The sequence below is a fragment of the Rhizopus delemar genome, genomic scaffold, assembly GCF_000149305.1.
Source record: "Rhizopus delemar RA 99-880 supercont3.1 genomic scaffold, whole genome shotgun sequence".
Taxonomy (NCBI): domain Eukaryota; kingdom Fungi; phylum Mucoromycota; class Mucoromycetes; order Mucorales; family Rhizopodaceae; genus Rhizopus; species Rhizopus delemar.
Genome location: NW_027137827.1, coordinates 2,111,367 through 2,134,504, shown reverse-complemented (window position 1 = coordinate 2,134,504; position 23,138 = coordinate 2,111,367). Strand labels below are relative to the sequence as shown.

At 36.9% G+C, this 23,138-nt stretch overlaps 11 protein-coding genes across 11 annotated transcripts; 6 read left to right on the top strand and 5 right to left on the bottom strand.

The window, feature by feature from the left end:
* Window positions 1-438: 438 nt before the first annotated feature.
* RO3G_00845 (uncharacterized protein) lies at window positions 439-2,618 on the top strand (the record flags this gene model as incomplete). The annotated part of the gene is made up of 2 exons (XM_067655436.1): window positions 439-1,306; window positions 1,366-2,618. 2 exons carry the CDS (start codon window positions 439-441, stop codon window positions 2,616-2,618), a joined length of 2,121 nt encoding a protein of 706 aa, XP_067511537.1.
* A 344-nt stretch (window positions 2,619-2,962) lies between these two features.
* RO3G_00844 (40S ribosomal protein S13) lies at window positions 2,963-3,418 on the bottom strand (the record flags this gene model as incomplete). The annotated part of the gene is made up of 1 exon (XM_067655435.1): window positions 2,963-3,418. The coding sequence occupies one exon, from the start codon at window positions 3,416-3,418 to the stop codon at window positions 2,963-2,965; it is 456 nt and encodes a 151-aa protein (XP_067511536.1).
* Window positions 3,419-4,432: 1,014 nt separating this feature from the next.
* Window positions 4,433-5,108, top strand: RO3G_00843 (uncharacterized protein; the record flags this gene model as incomplete). The annotated part of the gene is made up of 5 exons (XM_067655434.1): window positions 4,433-4,475; window positions 4,542-4,573; window positions 4,632-4,725; window positions 4,909-4,931; window positions 4,974-5,108. The coding sequence occupies 5 exons, from the start codon at window positions 4,433-4,435 to the stop codon at window positions 5,106-5,108; spliced, it is 327 nt and encodes a 108-aa protein (XP_067511535.1).
* An 882-nt stretch (window positions 5,109-5,990) lies between these two features.
* Window positions 5,991-6,716, bottom strand: RO3G_00842 (uncharacterized protein; the record flags this gene model as incomplete). The annotated part of the gene is made up of 1 exon (XM_067655433.1): window positions 5,991-6,716. One exon carries the CDS (start codon window positions 6,714-6,716, stop codon window positions 5,991-5,993), a length of 726 nt encoding a protein of 241 aa, XP_067511534.1.
* Window positions 6,717-8,545: 1,829 nt separating this feature from the next.
* On the top strand, window positions 8,546-9,877 carry RO3G_00841 (uncharacterized protein; the record flags this gene model as incomplete). The annotated part of the gene is made up of 4 exons (XM_067655432.1): window positions 8,546-9,119; window positions 9,169-9,209; window positions 9,261-9,391; window positions 9,439-9,877. The coding sequence occupies 4 exons, from the start codon at window positions 8,546-8,548 to the stop codon at window positions 9,875-9,877; spliced, it is 1,185 nt and encodes a 394-aa protein (XP_067511533.1).
* Window positions 9,878-10,016: 139 nt separating this feature from the next.
* RO3G_00840 (uncharacterized protein) lies at window positions 10,017-11,148 on the bottom strand (the record flags this gene model as incomplete). The annotated part of the gene is made up of 4 exons (XM_067655431.1): window positions 10,017-10,031; window positions 10,177-10,598; window positions 10,645-10,811; window positions 10,859-11,148. 4 exons carry the CDS (start codon window positions 11,146-11,148, stop codon window positions 10,017-10,019), a joined length of 894 nt encoding a protein of 297 aa, XP_067511532.1.
* Window positions 11,149-11,967: 819 nt separating this feature from the next.
* Window positions 11,968-13,316, top strand: RO3G_00839 (uncharacterized protein; the record flags this gene model as incomplete). Its single annotated transcript, XM_067655430.1, has 6 exons — window positions 11,968-11,990; window positions 12,044-12,199; window positions 12,250-12,823; window positions 12,874-13,008; window positions 13,061-13,158; window positions 13,205-13,316. 6 exons carry the CDS (start codon window positions 11,968-11,970, stop codon window positions 13,314-13,316), a joined length of 1,098 nt encoding a protein of 365 aa, XP_067511531.1.
* Window positions 13,317-16,950: 3,634 nt separating this feature from the next.
* On the top strand, window positions 16,951-17,292 carry RO3G_00838 (uncharacterized protein; the record flags this gene model as incomplete). Its single annotated transcript, XM_067655429.1, has 2 exons — window positions 16,951-17,084; window positions 17,136-17,292. 2 exons carry the CDS (start codon window positions 16,951-16,953, stop codon window positions 17,290-17,292), a joined length of 291 nt encoding a protein of 96 aa, XP_067511530.1.
* A 610-nt stretch (window positions 17,293-17,902) lies between these two features.
* RO3G_00837 (uncharacterized protein) lies at window positions 17,903-19,508 on the bottom strand (the record flags this gene model as incomplete). The annotated part of the gene is made up of 3 exons (XM_067655428.1): window positions 17,903-19,016; window positions 19,068-19,266; window positions 19,325-19,508. The coding sequence occupies 3 exons, from the start codon at window positions 19,506-19,508 to the stop codon at window positions 17,903-17,905; spliced, it is 1,497 nt and encodes a 498-aa protein (XP_067511529.1).
* Window positions 19,509-19,923: 415 nt separating this feature from the next.
* Window positions 19,924-21,558, top strand: RO3G_00836 (uncharacterized protein; the record flags this gene model as incomplete). The annotated part of the gene is made up of 4 exons (XM_067655427.1): window positions 19,924-20,490; window positions 20,546-20,719; window positions 20,777-21,374; window positions 21,434-21,558. The coding sequence occupies 4 exons, from the start codon at window positions 19,924-19,926 to the stop codon at window positions 21,556-21,558; spliced, it is 1,464 nt and encodes a 487-aa protein (XP_067511528.1).
* A 451-nt stretch (window positions 21,559-22,009) lies between these two features.
* RO3G_00835 (uncharacterized protein) lies at window positions 22,010-22,864 on the bottom strand (the record flags this gene model as incomplete). The annotated part of the gene is made up of 1 exon (XM_067655426.1): window positions 22,010-22,864. The coding sequence occupies one exon, from the start codon at window positions 22,862-22,864 to the stop codon at window positions 22,010-22,012; it is 855 nt and encodes a 284-aa protein (XP_067511527.1).
* Window positions 22,865-23,138: the final 274 nt, after the last annotated feature.

The window sequence follows — 23,138 nt, the reverse complement described above, 5'->3', positions numbered from 1 at the left end:
TTTCTTTTACAAACAACCATGTATACAGGTGTCCTGACACCTTTAATAAGGTCAACAATACCTAAAAGGATATCTAGCTTATTAAGACAGCAAAAAACCATTGTTCATTTTAAAACGTTTGCCACAGGTTAGGCCAAAAAGAAACATGTCAAAAAAAAAAACTCAATGTACCCTGTCTCTATAGATGCCAAAGATTTTACTATACCAAAAACTCGCAACATTGGGATCATTGCTCACATTGATGCAGGTTGAATCTATTCTTTTTTTAAGAAAAAAAAAAAACTCTTTGATTAACATGTATCACCCAGGCAAAACAACCACGACAGAAAGAATGCTTTATTATGCAGGTGTCACCAAACGCATAGGAGGTAAGGAAGGAAACGAAAAGGAAGCAAGACTGAGCAAAGGATGTTAGACATCGATGACGGAGACACAGTGATGGACTACCTCGCAGCAGAACGAGAAAGGGGCATTACGATCAACAGTGCCGCCATCACGTTTGGCTGGGAGGGTCACCGAATCAACCTGATCGATACCCCAGGCCACGTTGATTTCACCATGGAGGTCGAGCGTTCGGTGCGTGTGCTGGACGGCGCGGTCACTATCCTGGATGGAGTCGCGGGTGTGGAGGCACAGACAGAGACGGTCTGGAAACAAGCGGATCGTTACAAGATTCCACGTATCGCCTTTGTCAACAAATTGGATCGTACGGGCGCAGCCTTTGGGAGGACGGTACGGGAGATTTGGAAAAAGTTGAGAACCCGTCCGTTGGTATTGCAGTTGCCTGTGATGGAAGATGAAAAAGGATTAAGGGCCGTGGTGGATGTGGTGACGATGGAGATCATTGATTGGGATCCTCAGCATTCGGATGGCTCTGTGCTTCATCGCAGACCGGTCCAGGGTGCGTTGTTGGACGAGGCCACCAAGGCAAGAACGGCCCTCGTGGAGGCTTTGGCCGAGATGGACGAAGGGATCATTGATGCCTTCTTTGATGAGGCTAACGGGGATCATTTGGCTGTCAAGCCCGAGGTGATCAAGGCCGCTCTCCGAAGAGTGACGATTGAAAATAAGGCTGTGCCTGTCTTGTGTGGTGCCGCTTTTAAAAATTTAGGGGTTCAGCCCTTGCTCAGTGCCGTCCTTGACTATCTTCCAAGTCCTCTTGACAGACCACCGGCTTTAGTCACTGACCATCACGGGAAAACATCAAAACTTGCGTTGTCTGAAAACGGAAAGCTTTGTGCATTGGCCTTCAAGGTAGTCCATGACTCTAAACGAGGTCCTATGGTTTATGTAAAAGTGTATTCAGGTAAAAACAAAAAAAAAGAAATGAGAAATAAATAATAAAAAAACATACAAATACACTAGGTAAATTGAATACACGCATGACACTTTTCAATACAACCACACGTTCAAAGGAAAGAGTCAACAAATTATTACAAATGTACGCCAAAGATGTAGAAGAGATCCCCAGCATTGGCTGTGGTCATATCGGTGTGATTGTCGGATTAAAAGACACGCGTACAGGAGATACACTGGTTCAATCCAATGACACTGCAGCCGTCAAGGCCGGTCTTCAACTGGGCAATATCGAAATTCCAAATGCAGCATTCTTTGCTGCGATCGAGCCTGCTTCGGTCTCTGAAGAACAAGCGGTAGAGGATGCCTTGAAGAATTTGGTGCGTGAGGACCCTTCACTTCATGTCTGGACAGATGAAGAGAGCGGACAACGTCTTGTCAGTGGCATGGGCGAACTTCACCTGGATATCGTCAAGGATAGGCTACTGAATGACTTCAAAGTCAAAGCAGAGATGGGCAAGATGAGAATCAGTTACCGTGAGACCTGTCAGGACAAGGCCAGCGTGTTCTCTGAGTATGACAAGGAAGTGATGGGCAAGCGGGCAAGAGCTGCCTGTCGAATCGAATTAGCACACATGGAAGAAGAAGAAGTGGAAGGCTGGGTGGCTAATTCGGGCAACCTACTTGCGGCTGATGTGAACACGCCTTCAGAGCAGGAGGCTCCCCAGCCCTCATCGCTTGATCAGGAGGAGCTCAAGCAAGCTGCTCACCGTGGTCTTTTGGCTGGTATGGCACGAGGTGCTCTACTAGGCTTCCCACTCACCAAGCTCAAAGTGAAAGCGTACGATCTCAAAACGTTTGGTCAAGAGACAACGCCCGGTGCAATCTCTGCCTGTGTTTCTAATGGGGTCTATGAGGCTGTCAAGAAGGCAAGTCCCTGTTTACTTGAGCCTATGATGGAGGTCTATACCGAGGTCAGTGAGAATCACATTGGTAATATCGTGAGTGATTTGAGTGGAACTCGCAGAGGTCATGTCATTGGTCTAGAATCTTCAGACCACTCTGAGGAGAATGATGGAAATATGGATAGCGTTCAGGTCTATGCTCCTGATGATTCTCTCTTGGTCAATAAGCAAGTGGATGAGTATAAACCAAAACAAGTAATCAAGGCTCATGTTCCTTTAAGTTCCATGCTTGGGTATTCCAGTGCACTTCGTAGTCTGACAGGTGGTAGTGGTTCATTCTCGATGCGTGTGATTGGTTATGGAGAGATGAGTAAAGATAGAGAGAGAGCGGTGATCAATGAAATGAAGGGATGGTAGGAGAAAAAAAAAAAAAAAGTTTTGTATAGTCATTCATCACTATCATCCCAATGTATATCATCCTATTTTTGTTATTAAAATGTTACCTTTTTACAATTTTTTTAATTTCTGCAACTGGTTCCTCCCTTTTGTCCATCGAAATACCTAAAGACACAGAGCTAAATGAACGATAGCAACACACTACAACCCAATCCACAGAAAACAAAATCAAATATATATTTTTTTTCAACCAAAAACAGTACGCAAAAAGCGTAACAATTAAATCACATTTATTTTCATCTTTGCGTAAAGTTTAGAACTCCAGTTGGTCAAAAAAAAAAAAATCAAGGGTCAAGAGCACCTCTTTAAGCAACCATAGCAGAAGCAGTGGCAGATTCATACTTCCAGGTAGGAGGAAGTTGACCAGAGGTCTTGTAGTAACGAGCAAGACGGTGAATACGAGATTCGATAAGAATCAAACGGTACTTGGAGTCCTTGTCCTTTCTGTTACGTTCCAAGTGCTTACGGATGGAGACAGCCTTCTTGATGAGATGGTACAAGTCTTCGGGAACTTCAGGAGCGAGACCGCTGGACTTCAAGATACGGAGGACCTTGTTACCAGTGATGGATCTGACTTGAGGAATACCATAAGAGTCACGAAGGATGACACCGATTTGAGAGGGAGTAAGACCCTTCTTGGCATTCTTGCAGATCATGTCAACAACTTCTTCAGAAGTGGTCTTGACCCAAGAAGGAGGAGTGCGGCGATAAGGGAGGGCACTGCTAGAGATACCCTTACCAGGAGTGTGCATACGACCCATATTGACTAGATATTTAAAAGTTGAGGAAGAAAGGAAAAAAAAACAGTGGACGTCCTTAAGAAAATTTTTATGGCTTGCGGTGAGCGAGACACTAAGCCACTTACCCTGATCGGAGTTGTGAATGGTCTTGCTTCCACTGCTGCTTCTCTGACAATGAAAGGTTTCTTTTTAAAAAAAAAGATCAATGGTAGTTATTGTGAATGATTTGAATTCAATGATATGTCCAATTATTGTTTATGAGATTAATAATAATAATAAAAGAATCAAAGAGGAAAAAAAAAAAAATGGGTTATACAACGGATAGTTTATTTAATCTTCACCATCCTCTTCTTTTTTACTCGGTCCTCCAGTCATGTTTTCGACTGTTGAATCAGCAGTATTTAAGCCACCGCTAACTATTTTCCCAAGATTACTGATGCCTCCTCTTTTAGTCAGATTGTTGGAACGACGGTAAATAGCACTGGCTTCTCGTTTGACCAAGATGGCGTTCGTAGTGATAAGAGAGGAAGAGGCAAGATGACAAGTAGCCAATAAACCAAGAAGGATGAAGACTGAGCGCATAGTGTGTGAAAGAAGAAAGAAATAAAGGGGAATGGTATTTGTACATTTTATCTTCCCCTGTCCTAGACATCTCTCCCTTTTTCTTGATCATCGAAAGGAAAGATTAAGATCGACTTTGGACTGCAGGAAGATAAAGAAAACATCTTTTATATTATGCATACCCCTGAACTCTGATGGTCACACCTACAGATTTGACAAGGCCACTCTTTCTGCATTTTCTAATCTAAACCAATTGGACCAATCTATTTTATAATATGCAAAATGGACTCTATCCATAAACCTCAAACTCGTTCACACTGTCTATACAAATAGAAAGAGATCTTGACGAATCAATCGAGTGCTTTGTTAACCCGTCACAAAAAATGCGTAGGAAAAATTAAAAAAAAAAAATAATAGGCAACACTTTAAAGCGGATTATTATTATTTTTATTTTTATTTTTTTTTGTACATAAAATGGGAAAGTCCAATCGGTCCATCAATCCAGCAGATGCTTTACGTAAAGTGTTTATTTTGTAGGGAAAACGAATGAAACTGATGAAAATAAACTCTTTTTATTTTGTAGGTAAAAAGCAGCGTAAACGTGAACTTAAAAAGGTAAGAGGGAAAAAGATGGAAATAGAATTCTGTTGAATGAATACAAATTTCATTTTAGAATAAAGAAGAGCGTAAACGTGCTCGTGAAACTGTGTTGGCCAAAAAAGATGTGGGTAGAGTGAAGAGTGAGATTGCTAGGTTAGAACATTTAGGTAAGATAGAGGCAGATAACTTTTCATTTACACAAACCATTGTCAATAGCAAGTTCAGGTCAGTTGAGTAAACCAGATCAAGCACGTTTGGATAGTTTAAAAATGGAAGCAGCTAAAATTGAAAAAGCAAAAAAGGCAAGTTGTTATAATCGAATCCAATTCTTTTAACTTATTCAATAATAGAATACTGCAAGTCAACTTACTGGGTACAAAAAGAAAAAAAAAAGTTGTAAAGTTCTTATTGACAGTTCCATGTTAGAGCTCAAGCAGCTTATGCAGTACGTATGCAAGAACATGAAAAGAAGCACGAAGGAGAAGCTAGAACATTAGTGTATGATCCAAAAAGTGGGAAATTTGTACCAGCGAAAAGAAAAGGTAAATGAATGAAGAAGGAGGGATGAAGACTGAAAGAAAAGAAGTAGATGTTAAGTCATCTAAAAAGACAATGACAAGTCAAGATGAAGAAGATAAAAGTTCAGGACCAGATAGTGATTCAGATTCTAGTGTGACGAGTGATAGTAGTGATGTTAGTAGTGAAGGAAGCATAGAAGGTATTGAAACAGAAGAAGAGGAAGAGGTGCCAATGCCAGAAAGTGAAAAAGTAGAAGAGAGCAGAAAGGAAATTACAGAATCAGATGATGAATATGAAATCCCACTACCACCCGGTCCACCACCACCAAAACCATTTGCTTCCCAAGTACCAAATCAAGGAAGGATGTTACAACCACCACCACCACCACCATTAGTACATCAAAACATGCCTTATTATTACCCTCCCCAACCTTATTATTCTCACTATCAACAAGCACAGCCCCCAACTACCTATTCATCCTTACCTGTACATTATGAGGCAACAATAAAAGAACCCAAGAAACCAGTAGTGACAACCATTTCAGCTGAACCTCAGTTGAGAGATCTTCAAAAGGAATTGTTAGGATTCGTGCCAGCCGCTGTACGTCGTAAGCAGGCCAAAAAAAACAATTAAAAAATAATTGCATAATTTGTGCAACAGTCAAAAATAAAATAGACAAGCCCGCTTCTCTTTCCTTTTTTTTTGTTGTTGTTGCTATCATTAGGATCATCCTTTTAAATAGAAATAATGAACTTTTTTTTTATTTTAAAAAGAATAGAAAAAAAAAAAAAAAAAAAAAAAAAAACTTGACATTGGCTGTTATTTTTTTTTTTCCAATTTTTTGGAATAAATATATTTACATACAAGATAGAAAGAAGGTTAAGCTTTTGAACCATAATTTAGAATTTTTTTTTTACAACAAAATAATTTGTTGTTGTTGTTGTTGTATTAACTCACTGGATGACGTTTTTCTTTGATCAAAGCAAACAGGTGTATGTGTTGGCCAGAGGATATCAGCAGGTTCATCTTCTGAAGAACTACTGCTGCTTTCATCATCCTCTTCATTCATGATTTGAGCATTGGTTGTGATATCCAGTTGATAATTCTGCTGCTTGTTGTTATCCCAAAATTCTCGGCCACTGACCAAGTATTGAACGGCAAAATCCAAATGACGTACGAAAGGATGACATTTGATTTTAAAAGAGAAACGATCCCAAGTGTCAATGATGGATTCCCTGTAATCGGCTTGAACTTGATGACAGGTTGACCAGTCATCAAAACTGTAACGAATGTTCACTTTCTTTTCATAAGCTAAATTAGCCACTTGACAGGTGCCAATCAAATGAGACGCATCAAATTGAATATTTTCCACGCGAACCGCAAGTCCTCCTTCATGATGCCTCACTGAAGGCCAATTGAGATGTCGAAGGTGGTAGACGTATTTAATTGAACACGTTGGATCCGATTGACAGGCGATAGGCATTTCTGATTTTAAAAACAGACGAACATCTTCCAGTGAACCGCTATCTCGAAACCGAACCGATTTTTTAGGTTTATTACCAGATTGAAGGGTGGATAAAGAAGGTGAGCGAACAAGTGGTGGACGTCTCTTGTGTGTCAATTTGACTTTACGGTTCATAATTTAAATAAAATGAAAAAGAATAAAAAAAAAAAAGAGAGAGAGAAGGGAAAGAAGAAGAAGAAGAAGAAAAAAAAAAAAAACAAAACTTAAAAAAATGGTGCAACTGTTTGTTTAATTTAAAATTTCTTTTTTGTCTTGTATTTTTGGATGATTAAAATAAAGGGATCAACCCTTTCTATTCGTCTCTGCCTTTTACTCGTTGAATCATTCCTCTTTTTTTTTTTTTTTTTTTTTTTTTTATTACTTTTGTTTTCATGCAATCCCATTCATCCCTTCTTTAATCACCAGATTTTTTCATTATGTCTTCTTTCAACTTATAAGGGAATTATGTACTCTAACTGCTTATACACGTGGCTTAAAGATAAGAAAAACAATGGCTTGCACTTTTTTTTTCTCATGAAAACTGTTTGTTTGCCTTTTTTCCCATCGCCATTCGGTTCAACCTGTTCCGGGATGAGATGCAATTGAAAAAGAATGAATTATTCATACAATCATCATTCTATTTGACAAATAAACACAAGGCTAAAGTAAAAAAAAAAAATAAAAAATAAAAAAAATGGCATGTTTCTTTTTCTAATTGTTTCAAAAGAAAAAAAAGGGCAAATTAAAGTTGAGGTACAAAAGAAACCATAAATCAATCACGCCTTTTTCTTCTTTCTCTCTCTCTCTTTTATTCTTTTTTACACAAAAATCATTGACGATCTTTACACAAAAGCCGGGAGAATCTTTTGTGGTTGATGAAAGGGAATGTCTATTTGTAGAAAGTGTTGCAGTGAAAAGCATCCGTTTCAGTTTCACTCATCAAGACATTTTAGTCAAATGAGGTAATAGACAAAAGACCCTTAGGACACTTGGGTCTCTATTTATTAAAGAAGGAAGCTAGAACAAATAGAAGGAATTCAAAAAAAAAAGCATTCCTGTTCAAAGGGCTTTCCTGAAACCTTTTGACACTAAAACAAAAAAGCAAAGATAAATCATGACTCACATTATGAATTCATACTTTAATAAAAACATCAAATCTAAACAAAGCCTACTCTCAGCTTATTCTCCCACCTCTTCATGCATTGATAAAGAGGTGAAGGTGAGAAAAAAAAAAAAAATTCAAGTTCAGATAAGTATGGAATGGAGGGATCAAGTAACAAATGGGGGTGTACAGGACCCCGTACATGCAGTACACGTATAGCATTTATACATTGAATCATCAGTGAGCAGATACATTGGCATTCAATAGATTCATCGTCTAAACGTATTGTAGGTTTACATGTCCATACTTTGGTTTGTGTGTACAGGACGAATGTGTATTAAATTGTAAAAGACATTCATATGCTTTCTTTTTTTTTTTTTTTTTTTTTTTTGGATCACAATTGTATTACTTTATTCTCTTATAATAAAAAGGTAACATTACTCTGCTTTGTGGGCAGCAAAAAAAGTACAATTGTGTACAAGAGTATGCAATATTCCATATTAATCTATCCTTTTAGGCTTTGATATTCAATTAAAGATAAATACTTGCCAATAGAAGAAGAAAAAAAAAAATACAGAGTACTTTTTATTTGCATATCTAAGCAGATTGCAGGATATAAAAATACCAGCTATTTTTCTTGGCCAGCAAAAAAAAATAGAGTTATAAATTAGTGTTAGTGTAGCCAAGTGAATACACAGTATCTAAAGAGCTGATAAGGAAAGAAAGAAAGAAAGAGAGAGAGAAAGAGAGAGAGAGAGAAAATAGAAAAAGATCAATAGCGTCACACACATGCAAGAGAACTGATTTGTTTTACTCTTCATTTTTTATTTTTATTTTTCCTTCTTTTCTTTTTTTGTTTTCAATGAAAAGGCTTGTTGTCCTCAGTGGCTCCTCTCATCCTCAACTCACTCAAAATATTTGCGATCGCTTAGGCATAGAACCTGCCAAGTCTCGTTTATCCAAGTTTAGCAACAACGAAACAAGTGTTGAACTTCGTGACAGTGTACGTGAACAAGACGTCTATATTGTTCAATCAGGCTGTGGTCATGTGAATGATAACTTGATTGAATTGCTCATCATGATTCAAGCTTGCAAAACAGCTTCTGCAAGTAAAGTCACCGCAGTGATTCCTTTTTTCCCTTATTCAAGACAACCTGACGCACCTTATAAACGGTCTGGTGCACCCTTCATACGTGCACCACCTATGACCGTACCTTCGACACCAACCGATACACCTTCAAGCCCTGTTATCTCTAATGATACTAATAATAACCCATTCTTTCGTACAGTAGAACAACAAATCGTATTAAACGGACGCCAACAACAACCACAGCCAAAGAACAAAATACAGCCTTTTTTAAATGCCAATAATGATGGATATAAACAATGGTTAGTGAGATCGGGTACACTAATAGCTGATCTATTAACCTGCGCAGGTAAACAAGTGCTTTTTCTTACTGGATGTATTTATCGTAATCCTATTAGGTGCCGATCATATTATTACAATGGATTTACATGATCCTCAAGTAAAAAGACAAACATAGGTGTGTCTGATGGGATACTCATCTCTTTGTTAGTTTCAAGGTTTCTTTGATTGCCCTGTAGACAATCTATCCTCATTACCTTCAATGGCAAAATATATTCACTTCAACATTCCAGATTATAAAGAGGCTGTTATCGTCTCTCCAGATGCAGGAGGTGCAAAAAGGTAAAGAAAAGAAATGAAGGAGTGAAAAGAATCTCATGTGGCAGTAGAGCTACTTCAATTGCAGATAAATTACACATGGACTTTGCCCTGATCCATAAAGAACGTCGTCGTCCAGATAAACCTCAAAAACACGACTTGATGTTAGTAGGTGATGTACGTGACAAGGTCTGTATCTTGATTGACGATATCGCAGACACATCCTTCACAATCACCAAGGCTGCCAAATTACTACATGAGAACGGTGCAGTCAAGATTTATGCCCTCATCACACACGCTATCCTATCGGGTGACGCGATCGATCGTATTCAGCAGAGTTATTTAGATCATGTTATCGTGACAGACAGTGTGCCTCAAGATGAACACGTCAAGAGATGTAGCAAGATTAAAATCTCACCTGTGGCTTCTTTATTTGCAGAAGCGATCCGAAGAATTCATTTTGGTGAAAGCGTCAGTGTTTTATTTGATCCTTCTTATGAGATTTCTTAATAAAGACCATGTTTTGCAATGATTTCGTCCATCCAAGTCTTTAATACAGGCATGTCATTTATCATTTGCATGATTTCACTTTCTTGTATATTCAATTGTATCTTTCGTGTCCTTTCTTCTTTACTTTTACCCAATGTAATCAAACTGGTTGTTTCTAACATGGATAGTAAATCATTTAATTCTGTTCTAGATACAGCAGAGACAGTGGTCGTTGTATCTGAGCAAAGTGTACTGTATTGCTCACGAAACTAATTGGCATCGGTTGGTGTGCTTGTATGATACTTATTGCATAGGCTTACCTTGCCAAGCGTGATTTGTTTGCTTGATTTCATCATGATAGCAAAGACACCCAACACAATCTTTTGCTGCAAGTTTAATTGCTTTAGTTTTTGCACTGTAGGGCTTCCAAAGACCACATTGAGAACCTTCATGACATGTCCAATTGTCACTTTTGGTTCAATCAATGTTTGATTCTTATCCGCCAATACTTTTTTTTGTTCCATCTCGGCTAATTCAATTGCCTGTCGACAGACATCCAAAGCGGTTCTCAAATCACCCATGGAAGCAGCCACCTTACGTGAACAGAGTTCGATCGCAGCAGGTTGGAATAAAGGAGGGGGTACGTCCTTTTGGTTATCGACAAGCGAATAAAGCCTATCTTTGATGATGGTTGATATTTCAGGTACACTGTATGGATTAAAATTAAGTAATTGTGGTTCACCTAAAGATAAAAATCAGTATGTTTCTCATCCTTAGTTTGCACTTACAATTCTTTGCTCTAAGTCGGGGTAAAATACGATCTGTTAGATCAAGCGCGTTCGCAATGCCAATCAATACCAGACGCGACTTGGGTAAAGAGGCCCATTCGAATATTTTATATAGTACATCTTGATCTCTGGTTATAAGTGAATCAATCTCATCCAATACAACCACACTACATTCCAATGTTATTCATCTACATCTTTTAAACACGTTCCTTACTTTAGGACATTCTTTTTTGAATTCATTAAATCGTGTGCTTGTTGAATCACATCTCCTTGTACAGTCACATGCCATGCTTCTACCAATCGAACATAAATCTGCTTGGGTTCTTTTATACTCATACAATTAACCGTGTTTATATTCACTTTGTATTTCAAGTTGTCCACTTCATCTTGCATTGTTCGCATCACTTCAGTCAACATCGCTGTCTTGCCTGTCCCTGGCATACCCGAGATATAAAGACATCCAGGTCGATTGGATAGCACATGGTCTCTATAGAATTGACTCATCTTTTCCCTTTCCTGTCCTCGGCCTACTAATCGTGAAGGAACCGCCGTGCGACGAAACATGGCTTTGGCGTTTTGGTATAAGTTGTTGCTGGTGTTATTCTTTTTTGATTGAGTATAAGTTGTATTTTTATCTTGGTTTGTTTCTATTGCTTTTTAATGGATATAACGTGAGCTCACAAGTGTATGAACATGGTTTATTTTACATTGCTCTCGTGTTGTCGTTCTTGTGGTTGTAGTAGATTGGCTGCTTTTTTTATTTGAATGAACATTTTCGTCACTTGATTGTCTTCTTTTTCTACCTAATATCATGATTCAGCTACAAAAGAACGCAATGTACATAACTGATCTTTACTAATGGGCATATGTGCAGGTGGTTGTGTCTATATACAATGTGTATGAAAGTGATTGAAAAATTTTTTGTGTTCCTGCAAAGAAGGATTGTTTTTCGCGTTAGGGTGATTTTAAAGGGTGTGCATAGGCGGCCAAATGTTTTCTGAACACGTATTTTCTGGTAACCCCAACCCTTTTTTTTTTACACTAAACTTCCTTTAGCAAAAGAAGAAGAAAAACTAGCCTTTTAAAACAAGAAGATGATTCTTTTCAAATGAACAAAAAAGTTCGTCATCTGTCGCTGTCTTATGATTTTACTAAAAAGAGAGATAAAATAGTCATCGTTTTATCAAGTTTGCTCTATCCTCTTCACGTGTCATTAGAATAAAGTTTTTTTTTTTTTTGTGTTGTACCTGAAATGAGCATAAATATTCCGCACTAAACCCTATTTTTCTTCTTTTCTTCTCTACTAAATAAACTATAAAAGATATGACTGAAAGAAAGCCTGTGAGGTAAAAGTTATGTAAAACTTCATGTTTCTCATGTGCTAAAAAAAACAATAAAGAGTTTGGGTTGATGGTTGCTTTGACATGATGCATTATGGTCATGCTAATGCTTTAAGACAAGCTAAAGAAATGGGTGACATTTTGGTTGTTGGTGTTCACTCTGATGTTGAAATTGAAAAAAATAAGGGACCCACAGTGATGAAAGAAGAGGAACGGTAGGGTGATGGATACAACTCATGTGCTGAAAACTAATTTTTTGATATAGTTATGCCGCTGTGGCAGCTTGCAAGTGGGTGGATGAAGTGGTTCCTAACGCACCTTATAATACAACTGTTGAAATCCTTCAAGAATACAATATTGATTTTTGTGTTCACGGTGATGATATTACTACCATGGCAGATGGCACAGACTGTTATCAAGCTGTCAAGGACGCTGGTCTCTACAAGGAATGTAAACGTACACAAGGTGTCTCTACCACTGAACTTGTAGGCCGTATGCTCTTGATGACTCGCAATCATCATCGTGATGTCAAACCCGAAGAGGTTGAACCGTTCAGTGCACCCAAGAGTAAAGTATCTCACTTCTTGCCTACCTCCAAACGCATCGTTCAATTCTCAAATAAGGGTGCGGAACCTAAGCCAAATGATCGTGTGGTCTACGTGGATGGTACATTTGACTTGTTTCATATTGGGCATATTGAATTTTTGAAACGCGCAAAAGAACAAGGTGATTTCCTTGTGGTTGGTGTCCATGATGATCAAACGGTCAATGCGATCAAAGGGATCAATTATCCTTTGATGAATTTACATGAGCGTGCTTTAAGTGTACTTGCTTGCCGTGTAAGAATCAGAATGATATAAATGATATGCATATATTAATAATCGTATAGTATGTAGACGAAGTCATTATCGGGGCACCCTATAGTGTAACTGAAGATATCTTGGATAAAGAATATTATGTATCAGTTGTCATTCATGGTACTACGTCTTCTGAATTAGACATTGACGGAGCTGATCCTTATGAAGTAAGACCCCTCATATAACCGTAAAGTATTCATATTCAGATCATTATCATAGTTGCCCAAGAGTCGCGGTATTTATAAAGAAATTTCGAGTCCTAATAGCACATTGACAACTCAAGGCATTATTGATCGTATTATTGAAAACAGATTCATGTAAGTAACGTGTCTGTTTGCTGTTGCCTTATTGATGTCTTTGTAGGTTTGAAGAAAGACAAAAGAGAAAGAACGCAAAGGCTATTTTAGAAGCTCAAAAGGAAGAAGAAGAGAAAAAGCAGCAAAATATTAAAAAACAAAGCTTGATCACTGCATAGAGAGAGAGAGTGATAGTAATTTTATGTATCATATGAACCACTGTTAAATATTGTATGTTTTAATAATAATAAAAAGACTTGAAATGTACCTAAGATGACTCTACAAATCGATCTTTAACACATTTATACGTTTTAAAAAAACAAGAAAAAAAAAGTCCTTTGCAATTCTAATAAATTTTCTCCTTCCTCACCTACCAGTATAACTTCATGGGTACTCTCAAGCACTCTTTTTTTAAATCATATATTGTGTTCATTTCAGGTTATTTGTAGAAAACATACATATTTTAACGTATATTTTTACTCTCAGCAGTATTGGTGGCTTGGAAGACTTTCCTTATGTAATGAGGTGCTATACCAAAAAACAAGATGAAGTAGGCATTGTTTGCCGTGTTCATAAATTAGATAAAGGTTATATTCAACAATAGAAATTAAAATTGATGGTGTCAGTAATACTTTTATTTAACCAAATTGAATGCTTCTTTTTTTTTGTGACAAAAATGGCACTTTGTGCATTAATAAAAACCACAAAATAAAAAGTTCAGGTATTCCGTTAACAATAGTCTGTTATATAAAGTCTAGATCAGTTTCATAGTCGGCTTTTTTAGCAAACAATATATGCTGTTGAAAGATTGACTATTCAATGAAATCAAAAAACAGGGTTGAGCTCGTCTTCCATAAGCTCAAACCAGCAAGAAAATTGAATGTTTTAAAACAACAGTGGACGACAAAAAAAAAAAAAAAAAAAAAAAAAAAAAAAAAAATTTTTAAAAAAGATGTGAAGACAATTAAGTGGTATAGTAATAAGCATGATCTGAAAAGGTAAATAATATATGTTTGTAGTCCTGTAATTGGTTGGCACATTTAACCAAGTCCGAACAGAAGGCATACAAGGAAAGTTGCCCAGCTTAAAAAAAGTGGCGGTGTATGTATTGATCCAGTAAACAGAAGGCTAATGCTACCAGGTTATACTAAACTGCTTGGTGAAGGTTTAATGAGCACAATAACTGTAACATACAGTCAAAAGGTATGTATAGCGATAAGCTCGTATAGTACTTTTAATTTAATGTTACGTTGAACAACTTTATAAAGTATCCATCAGAATTGAATGAGAAAGCGACTATTTCTGACGATGAGAGAAGGAAATAAATTTATGTTGTGTCTCACACCAAAGTAAAGATAAAATACAAAAGTATAAAAGAGAAGACAGCACATTTATCCTTAATTTTGTTAATAAATGAGCTCAAGAGTAGTGCATTATTTAAACTACTTGAAAAATGGTATACACTCAATAAAAAAAAAGATGAATGGAAGTACTATGTTGTGATGAACAATGATCTGATTCATAAAGCAAAAGTAAAACCATTATAATGAGACGAAGGACTATAAAAATATTTCTTTCATAGTATTCTCTATCCTTTAAACCCCCAAGAGGATTCTGCTCCAAATTCATTTTGAAGAGGTGTTGAGTTTAGGTTTGCCATTATTTTGTCTTTTTATACAAAGCACACATTCTTTGTTTTTGCAAGTTTTGTATTTATCTAAATACTTTCTTACGCCATAGAAAGAGTCCTGATATATCAAGATTTCTTTGTAAATCATATTGCTGAAGTCATGCCTAATATAATATCCGTTTATTTTGATGAGTTTTTTAAAGCAAAAAAGAAAGAAAGATTGGAACTGTTTTTGAGTTTATTGTGATCTATACATAAATTTATAACGAAACCTTTCAAACAATTATGATTTAACTGTTCATATGTTGTGTCTCAACTGAAGTTTTGGTACTTTGCGCTAACCTTAAAATAGGTTCTACGTTTTTATATCAATACTAACTTCCATGCCTTTTCTTGAATAGGCTGGCTATAATTATCTAGCTCATTTATTCGCCTTTAAGTAAATCCGAAATATATGCAAAAAAAAGTATATTTTTCAAGGAGATAAAGTCATAATTGAACCAATCGTTCTATACAAGTCATCAGTGTTTGATACTTGCACTGTAAACAATATATGTAGACTCTATAATGAAACTTAAAGTATGTTCAATTTTTCTATCATAGTTACTAACTCGTTTAAATAACCTTTTCTAAACTACCATGTCAAAGCCTGAGATTCAAAAACATAAAAACAAGAAAAGGGGTCTGGAAGTACAAAATGGACAATCCAAAAAACATCAGTGTCCGAATTCTAATTCCGGTAAATATTTTCGCTTTTATAGATAAATATGAAGTTCAACAATAAGCTTTTTAACTAACAAACTAATAAAGAGAATCTTGATTAAGCCAATGATCTCAGTTAATTCATGTGTCTTTGTATCAGAAAAAGTTTTATAAAAAGAAGAATGAAGGCAGTAGAAATTAATATACGCGAAAAAAGCTTATGTGAATGACTGTGCGCAATAATAGATCACAGGTGATGTAATGTATGACAGAGAAATAAGACCCAGGAACAGAGAGAGATAAAAAAACGGAGGAAATTAATGTAACAATAAAAAATATTGGGGGTTGAGTGTTATCAGAGGAGAAGCTTCAAGCATAGTAATCGTATTGCATACAATCCTTGGGCGATCAATGTAAAATTTACATTTATTTTTCAAAAACGTTCAATTGCTATTAATTTAAGAAGTGATCCCTGTAATTAAAGCCTATTTCAGAGAGGGAGGAAGGGAGGAGAAAAGCTTTATCACAAAACTTATCATTAAAAAAAAAAAACTAAGCTGTCCTTTTTATTTAAAATGGATTCTTTGATCAGATCATAAAAAGTTAGCAAGCCACAAAGAGTCTATAAAAGGCTACTAAAATGGGAAAGAAACCTCTTCTTTGTGTGGCATTCAGCAAGAATGATTAGATTAATACTACGCTGGCCTTTTAGTATTCCGGTAGATGGGATTTCCATTCGTTATTTTTTTTATGTCAATCTCCACGTGAATAGGTATATTAAAGAAGGCAAGGAAAGATGTAGATTATTAGTTATGGTCGCATAATACTTTATTTATTCACAGCACTGCATAGAATCTCAGATTTACAAACAATAAAATTTGGTATATGATGTTGATGTAATACATATGAGCTATAATTTACTAAACAGAATGAACAGCGATTAAATTTGTTCAATATGGCTCTAAAGGAATCTAATCTATTTAATGTTCATTATTAAGGAAAATATAACACATGTTTACTCTGGGTAACAATAAAGAAATACAATGATGGAGTGCGCACAAAAATACATAGAGAGAGAGGGGGGGATGAGGATAGAGCAAGGTACCAGAAAAAAAGGTTTTCTTTCGAGACTATACCTAATTTAAATTTTAATTGAGTTTTTAATTAATCTTGTTCACCTAACAAGTTCCCTTTTCATTCAATTGCTTTTTATTTTGTATCTAAAGTTGATTTGCATAATTTAAAACTGAAGAATTAAAACAAAATCTGTTTCTTGTTTGAATCGATGAGGGATTTACTATTTAAGCTATTGAATAGGAAAATCATGTACCATGTTCTAAGGTGTCACTAAATTTATTATCAATTTTGAGCTTGTACTACAATTACAACTCTATTGTATAACTAGAGTAAAAGAAATAAAGCTTTCTCTCTCTCCTTCTCTCTTTCTTTCAAAACAATCTCTCTTTCCACTCCTTTATTCAATGTTTGCCAAACCTTCCCTCATTTTCTTATCACTCACCACTGCCCTAGAATTAGTATTGGGTAGTTCTGTAAAGCTCACTTATCCCAAATCAAATGCTGTATTGCAAGCAGGGTCTACTGTAAACATCAAGTGGTAAAGCAACACATATCTTTCAGTAACGAAAATAATAATGGAATTGTTTAGGCACGTTAATAATGAGAACACAGGTCTTATTCGCCTTCAATATGCTTCAGGAAAAGCATCTTCTTTGACTATTGATGGCATCATTGCAGACAATGTAAACGCCTCTCTTGGAACATACGCTTGGAAGATTCCCAAGGATATCAAGGCTAAAAGATAGTAAAGAAAAACATCTAAATATATTCGTTGGGTTTTAATCGGTTGTTTAGTGTTATTGAGGCTGGACCTAGCGCAAAGGATCTTTCTTTTGCTGGTAAAGAAAAAAAAAAAAATAGCTTATTATGAAAGATAGCTAAATTTGAAAATAGGCTATGTCACAATTAAAAACAAATCAAAAAAGACAACTACCACCAAGAAGGTTACTAGCACAAAGAAAAAGACAACCAAGAAGACTAGCGTTAAAAAGACCAGCACCAAGAAGACCAGCACCAAGAAGACTACCACCAAAAAGTCTCATGCTTCTGCTGTTTGTGTTGGTTACCCTAGCAAAAAGGATACTAAAGAATACGTTCGTTGTCACTCAGTTCCTGAAGCTGCTTCTGTCCACAAAAAGAAGAAGTCTACCACTAAAAAGCCCAAGAAGGCCAAGAAGACTACCAAAAAATCTCACAAAAAGACGACCACAACCAAGCACAAATAAATTAAAAGCTTTTTTTTAAGAATAAAGCTTACAATGGTTTCACAGATTAATACAACCCACGTAAAAGGAAAAATTCCAATGCCAAATTTTAATTCTTTTTTTTTATAATGAGGGGGATATGTGAGAAAATTTACAATTCATCGTGAACATTATCAGCAGCTTCTTCTTTCTTTTCTTCTTCCTTCTTTTCTTCAGGAACAGTGAACTCAAGGCCCTTGCTGTTGTGTTTGTTCAAGAAGGAAACAAGGTCACCAAGAGAACGATCACCATCGTAGTCGATCATTTCATTAGTCTCAGCCTTAAAGAACTTGAGTGTAGGGAATCCACCAATATCAAATCCGGCTTCTTCAGGGATATCATTTTCAGTGCCGTCCATCTTTGCCACAACGACAGAGTCAGTGGTCTTGGCAACATGTTCACCCAGTTGAGTCCAGAAAGGTTCCAAACGCTTACAGTAACCACACCAGGGAGCATAAACTTCAAGGAAGACATCCTTGGACTTGTCAAGGACAATATCCTTGAATTGAGTAGTCACCACAACCTTGACAGGGCCATTGTTTTCAGTGGGGATCTCGGCAGACTTGACAAATGGCTTAATCTTACCAGCAACGTAATCATCAACAAAGGTTTCCAAATGGGCAGCATCCACGGGCAAAGATTGATCAAGAGGGAATTTGGCACCGGTATCCAAATGTTGGATGGAGAAGGCAGGGAATTTTTCCTTCAAACCGACATTGTCGGCATGACCACCGTATTTGGTAGCATCAATGTGTACAAAGTTCACCTTACCCTTGTATTTCTCGGCCAAGGGCTTGGCGGCCTTGATGAGAGCATCTCGGGATTCAGCGTTGTCATGGAAGAGGTAGGCAAGGGGTAAGCCAGACTCAGAATAAGATTGGAAGTTGGAGGCATCAATTTCGTCCAAGAGTGGAAGAGAGTTGACCTTGATGAAATCCAAAAGGGATTCAGATTCAAATGCACCAGACTTGGTGAAACTTTGTGTATCGTCATCAAATTGGGTATAGACAACTACAGCAGGGAGCTCGGTCACCTTGTGTTCTTTGGCAAGTTCAGCATCGGTCACAAGACCAAAGTTGATTTCGTCACGCTTCTTGTCGGCCAATTCGGCAAAGGTCTTTTTAGAGGCTTCATCAGAGGCATAGGCAACAACAACGACACGATCGGACTTCTTGAATTCTTCAAAGTTGCTTGAAGTCAATTCAGAGACAGCAGGCAAGGTTTGTCTGTGTTGTATGTTAGAAAAAGGGTACTTTTTTGTGGCACTCACTACTTACTTTTGCATATAACTGACAATACCATCTGCTTTACGAGGACCTTTATAATCTGTAGACTCGCCCTTTCTAAAGACCTTTAATGTAGGGTAACCACGAACTTCGTGCTTTTGACAGAGGCTTTCATTTTCGGTACAGTCAACCTTGGCGAGAGGAACATTCTTCTCCTTCAATTGTGTGGCGGCAATTTCATATTCAGGAGCTAAAAAGAAAATAATGAGTTTTTTTTTTATATGATAAAGAGACTATCGATAATTTACCTAAAGCTTTGCAGTGACCACACCAGGGAGCAAAAAACTCAACCAACATAAGGTCTTGATTCAAAACATTTTCATCAAATGTTTTATCAGTCAAAGAAAGTACATCACTGTCAGCTAATACAGTTTGAGTAAGAGCGCTAAAAGTGGTGGCAATAGCAGCGAGCAAGAAGGACTTTTTGACCATTATGTATATATGCGTAAAAATAAAAATAAAAAAAAAGGGAAAAAAAAGAGAGGGACTTTGCTGTGTTGCTTTTTGTTTTATAAAGTCAAATTTATAGCAAGTGAAACTATTTGTGTGTTGGGCCATGATTGGATATTTAAAAAAACTACCGCTAAATTGCTACGGGCGGAGGTTGGTATCATGGTTTGTATTGCGGGGATTATAAATCAAGAATAGTTTATGCTAAAATGAGGAGGGAGGAAAAAAAAAAAGAGAGAGAGATGTTTCTCCTTGTTGGAGAGGATATAATGAATGCCATTTTTGTTTCTACAATGTTCTCCTTTTTTTATATATGTTAATATATGATCGTAAGTTAATAAAGGGCTCTCCATTCTTTTTATTTTTTTTTATTTTTTATTTTTTCTTAATAAAACCCATGGATCCAAACTATCCTTATTATCCATCACATACAGATCATGAAAGGACAGTATCAGAAAATAAAAGAAGTACTTTATTGTTAGCAACGGAACCCAAAGACTTGGATAAATTATTTGACCGATCGATTGAAGTAGAACAAGATATCTGCTTTCCTACAAAAAGACCAGCCAGTCGATCAGTTTCTTCAGATTCGACTACAGCAGCCATCACACCACCAGCTCAAAGAAAGCAATCCAATAATAGTATTAATGTGAACGCATTGTCTTCTTGGTTCTCTGATATTGACATGTATACTACTACTACACAGAATTATCGGCATCCAACAAAAACAAAACAAGTTAAAAAATTAAGTTTATATGGCGATAATCATCATCATAGCATGTCAGAAAATGGTAAAGAAGATCGCTACATGTACTATCATCCAGACACAGGCGTCATTCGAGGCCGATCACTCATGGAGTTAAGATTACCATCTCATATGACTGTTGATGAATTGTTGGTGAAGGAGAATTACTGGATAGACTTTACTTCACCTTCATTAGCTGAAATGAAAGCGATCAGCAAAGTATGTAATTCCAATATAAATCTGTTTCCCTCCTTATTTATTATACAAGCTCTAGATTTTTCATATCCACCCATTGACTACGGAGGATATCATGGCCCACGAAATACGTGAAAAATGTGATGTCTTTAGGCATTACATGTTTGTTTGTTATCGTGCGTTCTTGTATGACCATCAACAACTTCAACCAATGACGTTTTACAACATCATCTCAAGGCGATGCATGTTAACAGTAAGAGTAGACATGAAACGAGAAAAACAAGGTGTGATATTTATTTGCTTATGCTAGTTTCATTTTGGACAAGTGCCTCATGTAGAACATGTTATACAAAGAGTACTTCAGCTACAAGACTACATTGAAGTCGTACCGGATTGGATCAACTATGCGATCATTGACGAAATCACAGATAGTTTTGCACCAATGATTCAACAAATAGAGTCTGAGGTGGACACGATTGATGATCTGGTTCTGCTGTACAAGACAGATCAATCCGATATGGTCTTGAGGATAGGTACCTGTAGAAAACGAGTGATTCAGATGGTTCGACTGCTGGGAACAAAGGCAGAGGTTGTCAAGGCGCTCATGAAACGTATGGAGGAACGTACGGTGAGAGGTGACAGTGTCGAGGAAGAAGTCAATGAGACAGAGGTAGGCCGCATCTATCCCGATGTGGGTCTTTATTTGGGGGATGTTCAGGATCATATCTTGACCATGTTACAAAACTTGAATCATTATGAGACCGTATTAGCAAGGTCAGAATCAAATTATTTGGCTCGCATGTCGATCGAGTTGACTCAGACGTCGAATTCTACAAATCATGTCATGGGACGTTTAACTATTTTTGCTACTGTTTTGTTGCCAATGAATTTAATCACTGGTTTATGGGGTAAGCTTATCCTTGTATTGTTATATGTTCAATTAAAAAAAGTTTCTTTTTGTCTTTAGGTATGAATGTCAAGGTGCCCGGTAAGGATTATGATAACTTGCTTTACTTTTTTTGGATTGTCTTTAGTCTTGTTGTCTTTGCCATTCTTTCACTTACATTTGCTCGAAAGCTAAGATTGATTTAAATGAAATAAAATTGTACTTAGAATTAAAAAAAAAAGATGGCTTTTGTACATAAACAAGTTACAGTCTTGCTCAAATGAGTATCTTGCTTACCCTCATAAAAAGAATAAATGATCCCATTGAGAAGCAAGCAATGATTTGTATCGAAAAGGAAAAGTATAATTCTGATTTTTTGTACAATTACTAAATTAATTAGTGTGAGAGAAAGGTGCCATGAAAAAAATAGTAGGTTACTTGTTAATGTTGTTCAATAAATTATAAACTGAAGGGACATGTTGATTTAGTAGCAAAAATCAATGTAATACAAATAGACAAACATGTGTTGTATCAAAAACAAATTTAATATGAAGGTATTACAAATGAATGAATAGATACACAAGTTAAATGGATGGTATGTGCACTTGTTTGTGTAGCATACGAAAAATACAAGACTTTTATTTTTTTTTTTTCAAATTAAACTGTAAGTAATTTTTGAACGGCAACATTGACATCCCAATCCGAGCTTTCGAGAAGTTTGAATGCATCGGTCAACGAGCACCGCTCATAATCCGCAACATATCTTGCCTTCTTATCTCGCACAAACCGAGTTCTATGTTCGATCCATTCTTTATCTACCTTTGAAGACAGCATGTCCCGTTTCTTTGGATCCGCCACTTTTGTTCGAATGCTAAAACCGGCAGCAATCGGTCGGTGGTCAGAGGCCTTGGCTTCGTATCTTCGATAATACAGATTCTGTATATTTTTCCCTTTGTAGAGCACACGATCACACCAAGCAGGCACACGCTTCTTTTCTGATCGGTCATAAAAGTCTGTACCAGGATCATACTTGTAGGTCGGGTCAAACTGAATGGGCGCTTCCTCAAATTGTAGCAGTTTGAAAAGAGGATTATTTGTTCTTTGCTTCAGCAACTGATCTTCCAACTGGAGCTTGGACCAAGCCTCTTCCTTGTTTGTATCTGCCAGTAATCTCAAGACATCGTTTCTATTCATCTTTATACGATAGTTCAAATCGCCACTCAAAAAGCAAAATTCATGATCCAACACAAGGCTGCCATCGCCTCCGTGACTAAATACATTGGCATATTCTTTTGGTTGAAAGGTAGCAGTCTGCAGGATGCCTTCTGCATCCGCATTACGCTGCTGAATGTGCGATTGACCAGCGGCCAGATGGCAGTTGACAAAACAGAGCGAAGAGTGGTCATAGACAAATCGTATGGCGATACCTCCTTTATTACCATGAATACTCTTGTTCATCACCTTGAGGCCTGTCTTTACACAGGTAGACTCAACGCTGATTGCTCGGTTCATGTCTGTGGATCTCACAAAGATACAACTAAATAGTCCAACCATTTGATCGGTCTTGATCACAGTATACGCATGAGTCTCATAATTCTCGCCAATGATCCGAACCAGATAATCATGCCATAATTTATATCGGTGAGTCAAGACTTCCTCTGTCTCTTCCACTTTTCTTTTTGAAAAACAAAAGAGCCCTATGCTGGGGATGTGAATACAGGAAGCCTTATTTGATCGATAAGACTTACGTGCAGTTTGCTTTTTTTGATTCCCAGGTCAACAATTT